Source organism: Ailuropoda melanoleuca, chromosome X (genome assembly GCF_002007445.2).
Source record: "Ailuropoda melanoleuca isolate Jingjing chromosome X, ASM200744v2, whole genome shotgun sequence".
Lineage (NCBI taxonomy): Eukaryota > Metazoa > Chordata > Mammalia > Carnivora > Ursidae > Ailuropoda > Ailuropoda melanoleuca.
The window spans coordinates 97524837-97533500 of NC_048238.1; the positions used below are offsets into that span (position 1 = coordinate 97524837).

Here is an 8664-nt window from a genome sequence, read left to right on the forward strand (position 1 = left end):
ATCTGAAGACAGGCACTTAATGACTGCACCACTCAGGCGCCCTGGGTTGTGGGCTTCTTGATTTTTCAGCCGCCTTCTGGGGGAGGTGCCTGCTGCACTGATACTCAGGAAACCCTGTTTGGGTAGAGTCTCCGTGTCCCCTGCGAGGGGGGATGGAGATGGGCACCCTGTGAGCCGGTATTTCCGGGCTTTTGTTCTCTGGCGGCTTTCCCTGGCGTTCTGCTGTGCCTCTTCTGANCCTCTTCTGAGAGTCAGAGCAGCAGCGGCCGAAATTCAGCCTCTGTCTCAGAACGGAGGGATTGCGGCCCCTTCTCCACTGATGTTCTGGCCACTTTAACTCCCTGTTTCGGTATGGTTCGCCTGTGCTCTGGAGCGTCAGTTTTCAGTCTGGTCGCGCTTGAACTCCTGAGCTCTCGGCTTCACTCTAGTTCGAGTGTGCGGTCGGGGGCTCCTGTTTTCAGTTTGGACACGGGCGTTCCCACGCTCACTGTCTCAGTCTGCTCTCTTGCAGGTGCTGGTCTGAGAGTCCCGCCCGCTCCCCAGCACAAGGGGCTATTGCTTCCCGGCTCCTGAGCGCAGAGGCTCCCTCCCCCTTCCCTTTATCTTCCGATATCTGTGCGCAGTTTCACGGCTCCCAGCTTTGTACCTCAATACTCAGCACTGGAGATGTTCATTTGTAGAGATCCAGATGTATCTTCCTGCGTCTCAGGCTGATTCTGTGGGTGTTCAGAATGGTCTGGTCGATATCCAGCTCGACTCGGACCAGCTGAGAAAGGGTCGCCTACTCCTCCTCCATCTTTTCTCCTCCTTGCAGAAAGTGGTTGCCTTTCTGTTCATAGAGTTTCTGCTACTCTTTTCTTCATTCTCCAGTTGCATTCATAGGTATTTGGAATGGTTTGGTAGCTCTCTCGCTGAATTCCTGGGACCAGACAAACTTTAGGTCTCCTGCTCCTCCATCTTGGAACGCCGAGTTGGAGCTCAACTCCTGTTTTAAACTGGGTTCCTTGCAGAAAGTGGTGGCTATTCTGTTCTTAGAGTTGCTGCTATTCTTTTCTTCATTCTCCAGTTGAGTTTGTAGGTGTTCAGAATGGTCTGATAGCTATCTAGCTGCATTCCTGGGACCAGACAAAATTTAAGCCTCCTGCTCCTCCACCATCTTGGACTCCTCCCAATAAATGACATTTTTGTTACTAAATTCTGTGACTGGAAAATTTCATCTTTTTGTGACTCTTACTACTCTTTCCTTTCTACCCTGTCTCCTTCAGCGCTAAACTGAGAGTGATTCTGTCTTCCCTTTGGTTTTAGTAAAAGCAGAAAGGCAATAGGAAAAGCAGTGGACATGGCCCAGGACTCGGTATCCAACCAGTCTGGATTCGTGTGGGTCCTTCACTTGCTTCCTTGTGTGACTTTTAGGTGGATTATTCCTTTCCCTGAGCCTCAGTTTCCATTTCTGTGAAACAGAGATCATAACAGAACCTCCCTTTGTGGTCTCACTGGCATAACTTGGCCATGAAATGAGGCAACATCTGTGAAAACCCTCTGCTGTCCTCTGAAGTGGGGGCACACCACGAGGGTGGTGGTGATCACATGACTGGTTCTTTTGCATTTGCAAAGAAGGGGCCGTGGCTCTTCCTTAACCTGTGGCTTAGCTATCTGAAGCCCCTGCTGACTCACAGTGGACCTCCTCTCACTACAACGCTCCCTGCCTGCTGCGGGCCCATTGCCAGGTGCCTGACCAGCCCCCAGGCTTACGAAGTAAGTTGCTTTTATCCCAAACCTAAGTTCTTCATGAGGTTAATTTTTTCTGCTCTGTGGATGCGTCATGGATTTGGTTTTGCTTCACTTGTGTTTAAGGTATAAAATCCATGAGAGGGAATACGAGCCTATTTTGCCCAGCCAGAAAATACATATAGATACATATAGAAATCTAGAGATACAATTTCACGGTCTTTGAAACAGCATTTGAAAAGAGATCTAGTGTATTACCTCATCTTACTGTCAGTGATTTTAGTAAATAATTCTATTTCCACACGGGCTTTCGTTTATTTACGGTATGTGGCCTGCGCCCGGTACTGAATGAGTTATGTTTTCATCTGTGAATTAGAGTGGTCACAGGCATGTTGAGAGGATTAATAAAACAATTTTTGATACCCCTAAAGTGCAACAGATGGTCTTTTACTTCAAACCTGCCAACTTTTGGACATCAGGAAGAGTTTATCTACTGGTGTTCCGCACTGCTAGGCGGCACGAGCCTATCTACGTGGAACCTGGAATCCATATTTTTTTCCTTAGCTACCAACGTGAGATTGGTGACTCGCCAAGCGTCGCAACACAGAAAGAAATGACAAATGCCAACCAGCCTTTATTTTAAAATATGAACATCTTATTTTTCAAGTTCTTTTTAAAAAAACCTTTGCTTCCAACCCAGCCCTTCAAAAATAACCTGTGGCATCGGATAGCGCCCACATTAACGGAGCCCACCCCCTGGGCTAGTCTGACGCAACAGCTTGAGTAGAGCGACAGGGCAGTGGCGAAGCAGTGTAGACAGGCGCCGTGCAGTTCCCTGCACCCTCCTTTGTGGTACGTTAGAGCAGAGCCCCCAGAGAACGGACGGGAAGAGGAGTCTTAGTAGAGGTGGCGCCTACAGGGCGGGGTGCCCTACAGCTTTGTGGGCCGTTGAGTCCATCTCCTTCTCTGACAGATTGTGCGCAGGGGCGGGGGGAGCACCCATGGAGTCGTGTCTCTCCCAACCACATTGCCCGGGCTCCCCTCTCGAGCAGCCTCCGTTTCCTCTGTGCCCTGTCAGCCCACGAGGCTCTGTGCAGAGGGGCGGCCAGCTCTGTCAGTTCAGTCAGCGAGGCTCGGCCCTTGGATTCCAGAGACCCCCTCACCGTCACCAAAAGCCGAGAGTTCCACAACAACGGTGCGTCCCGAGGAATATAGCAAAATACAACACTGTTGTATTCATTCCCTAGGGCTGCCGTCTCAAAGTACCAAAGACTGAACGGCTCACCAGAAATGTGTTGCCTTGTGGTTCCGGAGGCTCAAAGTCCGAGGTCAAAGTGTGGGCAGGGTTGGTTCCTTCGGAGGGCCGTGAGGGAGAACGTGCTGCTGGCCTCTCCGCAGTTCCTGGCGGTCTGCCGCCAGTCTTTGGTGTTGCGTGGCTTGTAGATGCATTACACACATCTCTGTGTTCATCTTCACATGACACCGTGTGTGTGTGTCACCAAATTTCCCCTTTTTCAAGGACACCCACCAGTCATACTGGATCAGGGCCCACACTAATGACCTCATCTTAACTTGATCATGTGCAAAGACCCTATTTCCGTATAAGGTCACATTCACAGGTACTGGCGATTGGGATTTCAGCATCTTTTGGGGGGGGGTACCCTGTAACCATAACAACCATAAAACTTAATTTTTAATGTTATTTTTTGTTTGTTGATTACCTTTAGTTATAAGTTACCATACTTGTGGCCAGATATTCAAACAGTATGGAATGTACAAAGTGAAAAATCAGTTTGCTCCTTCTCCTACCTACTTCCCCCCAGAGACAGTCTTTATGAAGGATTTATTGTGTATACTTCCTGATACACAGGAAGTACATGTTACTTACATGCATATATATAGCTTTGCACAAATTTACACAAACTTACATGTATAGCTTTGTTACTGTTTTATACAAATGAGATCACAATTGCATTGTCCTGCTACTTGCATTTTTCACTTAATGGTATATCATGGCTACCTTTCTATGAGTACACGAGACCCGTTATCTTCTCTTTATTCATGGCTGTGTAGTGTGGCTGGACCAGCATTGATTTAATCAGTCTCCTACGGATAGACCTTTAAGTTTCCTTTCCTTTTTTGTGATTACAAACCATGTTTATAGTAAATATTCTTGTGCCTATGAATTTATCCAAGTATATAAAGGTATATAAAATAGATTTTAAGGGTTAAATTGCGGAGTCAAAAGGCATATATGCATTTTAAAATTTGATAGATATTTCCCCAAACCCCAAACTTAATAAAGATCTTAGAAGGTGCTGAAGAGCCCCTGCTGGTGTGCGAAGGTGCCCCCGAACTTTGTTGTGAGTATTGCTAAGTGAGGGGACAGACCCTGGTGGGCCTTCCATATTATACTGTACGGGGCAGGGGGACATTGTGGTTGGTTGGTGGAATGGGTTTATTTGGTTTTTAATTCACATGGCTTTGAGTATTGAGGCAAATTTCTAGCAACAGCAAATTGAAACTGTTTTAAATTTGTGTCTAACAGTCTCCTCAGTCTATCTTAGAAAATTTAAGATTTCTCAAACACACACAGCTTAGGAGAGCTGGATGTATGCTGTTTTTATCAGCTTTACTTCCCTCAAGGAGTATTAGTCACAGACTTTTTTGCCAGATCCATAGGAGTGGTTTAGAATGATTCTTATGCTTCATATTAGAAAAAGATGACTTTCTGGGGCGCCTGGGTGTTTCAGTCGTTAGGCGTCTGCCTTCAGCTCAGGGCGTGATCCCAGCGTTCTGAGATTGAGCCCCACATCAGGCTCCTCCGCTGGGAGCCTGCTTCTTCCTCTTCCACTCCCCCTGCTTGTGTTCCCTCTCTCGCTGGCTGTCTCTGTGTCAAATAAATAAAATCTTTAAAAAAAAAAAAAAGAAAGATGACTTTCTGATTTTTAAAAGTAATATGTACTCAATATAATAAAATTTTAGTACAGAAACATAAGAAAATAAAAATCACTAGCAATTTTATCATGCAGAGCTAATGATCATTATTTTGTTGACTACCCTTCAAAACTTTTCTATGCATATATAACATTCTTTTATTTACCAGAGTGGCCTTATATATATGCTTGATTGTTTTCCCCCCTTTCGTAGAATTTTATTTAATTCTACTTTTTTTGCCACAAAGTCTCCATGAGAACCAAAAGCTTATTGAGCTGGGAGACAAGTATATGGTGAGGGTTCAACATATTTGGGGGATATTGTATCTCTAGGCATTGTTCATACTGAAGTAAAAGCTTCACTTATAAATCCACTCAGTGATCCACTGAACTTACATTTGGAGAATACTTTCTGTGTGCCCCGAGCTGTCAGGTGGTCGGACTAGAGCGTAGAAGGGGCTCTGAGGCTAGTGTGGGCTGTGAGAGCAGACCAGCGTGCGTGCAGCTGCGGCGCAAGGGTGAAGGGCAGTGTAGGGCTGGGGCTAAGTACAGGACGCCGGGAGAGAGCACAGGAGGCATGCCTCAGCCAGCTTTGCAAGATCAAGGAAGACTTCTAGCAGGAAGGGGCTTTCTTTTAAGCCAAGACCTCAGTGATCAACAGGCTCTGGTCACAGGAGGGGGCGTGGGGGAGACAGGAGGAAAGAGATAGCAGGAGTGATGGGGGCACCTGTCAGCAGTTCAGATGGCGGGCACATGATAGGGCGGCTGGAGTGGGTGAAGCAGATGCCAGGTGGGGCAGGGTGGGTCAGGAAGGGCCCGAGTCACGCGGTGTCTTTAAGCCACGGTGAGGACTGTGGGCTTTATCCCGAGGGCAGCAGGCTAGCCCTGAAGGGTTTTAAATAGGGAATCTTTGAAAAGTCTTCTATTGGAAATGTTTCTTGAGTCACATGGCAATTCTTAAGACTTATTTTATTTGCATTTAGAACCAGGAGCAATTGAAAGACGATGACTCCGATCTTATTCTCAACGATGGCGATATTAGTTTGACGTATGGGGATTCTACTGTGAACACCGAATCAGGAGCAGCCGGCGCCCCTAGGAGGTTTATGGGAAACAGTTCTGAAGATGCCTTGGATCGGGAGCTTGCATTTGGGGACCACGAACTGGTCATTCGGGGAACACGCCTGGTTCTTCCTATGGATGATTCCGAACCCCCATTAAATTTGTTAGATAATACGAGACACAGTCCAGCCTAAGCTTACTAATACTCACTTAGTGATTTGTAAAATTTGCACATGTGATTGTGAAGAAATTTGTACTACCTAAAAAGTCCCAGTGCATGTCTCTGAATGTTTAAGCTATATAAATGCTCTTTATATGGCATTGAGAGAATATAAATATCCTGTACGAGGCAGATTGTGAACAAACTATTCTTTTACGTTTCTTTGGCTGCACTATGTAGATTGGATCTGTTTTAGAAAAAAGTCATTTTCACAGTGATATTGTGTGTTCTGTTAGCTTTACGTCTCAGTTAAAGTATATCAAGTGACAGATTTACTCTTTCTTACACTTACCTGATACTTAACCGGAGTACCAAGTTCTTGTGCCGTGACTTAATTTTGTTTCGTGGGAGGGGAGGGAGAGGAAAGAGGGACTATTATCTCTGGGGAAGTCCAGGGAGGGAAGAGGTTCCTTTGTTGGGAAGCTTGTGTTCATTGCTACTGCCTTGGTCATGACCATTGTCTTTCCTTTTTCTCCGGTGGCCTGTTGTGGCATTAGAGGCTGATGGTGATCAGATCTTGTCCTGTTAGAGTTGGGAATGAAGTGCGGGGGAGTCCCTCTTCCCCGCCTTGCTATGAAGGAACAGATTCATTGAGTATAGCACACTGGTGTTCAGAAAAGAAGGGCTACAGATGACATCCAAAGCTGTGTTGCTTTTCTCCCAGAGCGAGACCGTAGGAAGGAGTCACGTGATCCTGCCAGGTTAGCTGAAGTGCAGGTGTACACGGTGCAGGGTGCGTGGTTTGCATCGGCGGGGGCCGGGGCAGAGCACAGGAGCGGAGTAAAGAGAAGGTGGGGGTGCTTCGGAGATCTCTCTTCCCGAACATGTAAATATTCCATACCAGATAAGTTTAAATAAGAAACTCAGTTGCTGCTTACTTTTTGATCATGTACTTTATCTGTATAGCAAGCTTCGTGGTCAGATGTTTTTATATCAATATAAATCGCTGCTCTTTAGCAGCCAAACAGGAGCAAAATGTAAAATTTTGGAACTTTACTGTGTCTCATTGTCATTCGTTAGTGTGTAGTTGATGTTTAAAGTTAATTTATGACCCCATGATCGTTCACACTACATTAAGGTCAGTCGGAAAGCAGCGCGCCGCCCTGGAGCTTATCGTAAGGGCCGTGCTTCCTTTACGCGCACCGGCTAGACTTGTCTTTGTCTCCATGTTAGCTTTTCATATGAAATACCTAAGCTGCCATGTGGGTGTGTGTGGGTGTGGGTTTGTTTTTTGTTTTTTTTTTTTTACAGTTTTCAAGTTAAAGTCCATAGCGACTTCCCATTTCCTATTCAGAGAATGAAAGTAGATTCTATTTTGTAATGATGAAAAAACGTACCGGTGCATTGAATGCTTAGAAGGGGGATACGTTCTGATGTTGAGCCTGACCTGTTAATGTTTCGGAAGACAACGAGGAACTTCTGTGGGTCTTTTCCCCCCTCGGGTCTGAGTAGCATTGCCTTAAATCTTACCCAATTCGCAAACGGATGTGTTTACATGATGTTCGAATTGCCCAGCAAAAGATGTCTTTCCAAACAAAATATGTACTTATTCTCCCCGAGTTGTCTGTACTGTTGCAAACACTCCTTGAGGTTTTAAGGGAATTCTGTTGTACCCTTGAGTGGCAGCTCTGGCTGTTGGCAGAGCCATCTGTTACGTAGTGGTAGCGACTTTCCTGCTATGCAGGAACCCCGTGACATGTGCACTTGGTATGACGTGTGCCTCTTCGTGCAGTCTCTCATCTCTTGTTAGTGTGTGTTTGAGGGGCTTTGAACTTCAGCGTCATTCACCCACGTAGTTATTCGACTTGTAAAAGGTTGTACAAGAAATTAACAACTACCTTTTTTATTCTGTCAGGTTACTGAGCTCACTTTATGAAAATGGCTGTAAATACTTAGCATGACACCTGCAGTACTCATCTCTTTCAGCATGCAGAAGACTTTTTCTTAGGGAAACCGATACAGCTTGAGTCCACTAAATCTGCCTTCGTACTCTGTCAAAGGGGAACCGAGGCCGCTGTGCTTATGTTAGCATCTGGAAGCTTCTCCTCTCCTCTCATCTGTGCACACACCTCCAAGCAAAGAAGAAACAACTGTGCTCATATACCCGTTGGTCTTCGACACCTGAGTGAACTCGAATGAAGGACAGTTTGAGTTACCAGCACGCACAAAGTAGAGCTGCTCTCGGACTTAAGCGTTCTGTTCTTTGTGAACCCTACGCGTTTGAATGACTCAAACATTGCATCTTTTAAAGTTATTTTGTGAGGTTCCTTGGCATTTTATCCTCGTCGTCTGTGTTTGGCGATGTGCTGTTAAAGAACTAGACTTAATCTGTATGTATTTTTTGTTTTCCCTTGGAGTACTTGGACAGATGTTATAGTGGTTTCTTTTAGGAAAATCTGTCATTAAAAAAATTATAGCCTTGCAAATAACCACTCACTGTACTTGAGTCACAGTTTATTCTAGTGAGAAGTAAAGAGTGATGACTTCATTTATTTTTCTACCTATACACCTACTGGGAAAGCAGGGAAGACTGATGTTTAAAAAAAGGACAGACAGAAACCTCCCAGAATGTAACGTATGGGGTTGCCCATTTGGGGGCTTACGTGTGAGGCTAGACATATTTACCTGTGGTCACAATTGGACCATTTAAGAAATAATACTCAAAGCAGTCAAATTCTGTCACATTGATTTGTAGCCTGTTAGCTCGGAAATGGATAA

The 8664-nt window shown here is 45.5% G+C and overlaps 1 protein-coding gene across 3 annotated transcripts in view; it reads left to right on the forward strand.

Annotated features, from left to right (window-relative positions):
- The window catches only part of SLC9A6 (solute carrier family 9 member A6), a 53686-nt gene extending 45308 nt beyond the window's left edge, over positions 1 to 8378 (forward strand). For 2 of the 3 annotated variants that reach the window (XM_034648921.1, XM_019800388.2), the window contains 2 exons: positions 1650 to 1755; positions 5648 to 8378. In XM_034648921.1, coding sequence (XP_034504812.1) covers positions 1650 to 1755; positions 5648 to 5920 — 379 coding nt within the window. In that variant the 3' untranslated portion in view covers positions 5921 to 8378. The remainder of the gene's footprint in view (positions 1 to 1649; positions 1756 to 5647) is intronic. The other variant, XM_034648919.1, reaches the window with a different exon arrangement.
- The last annotated feature ends 286 nt before the right edge of the window (positions 8379 to 8664 follow it).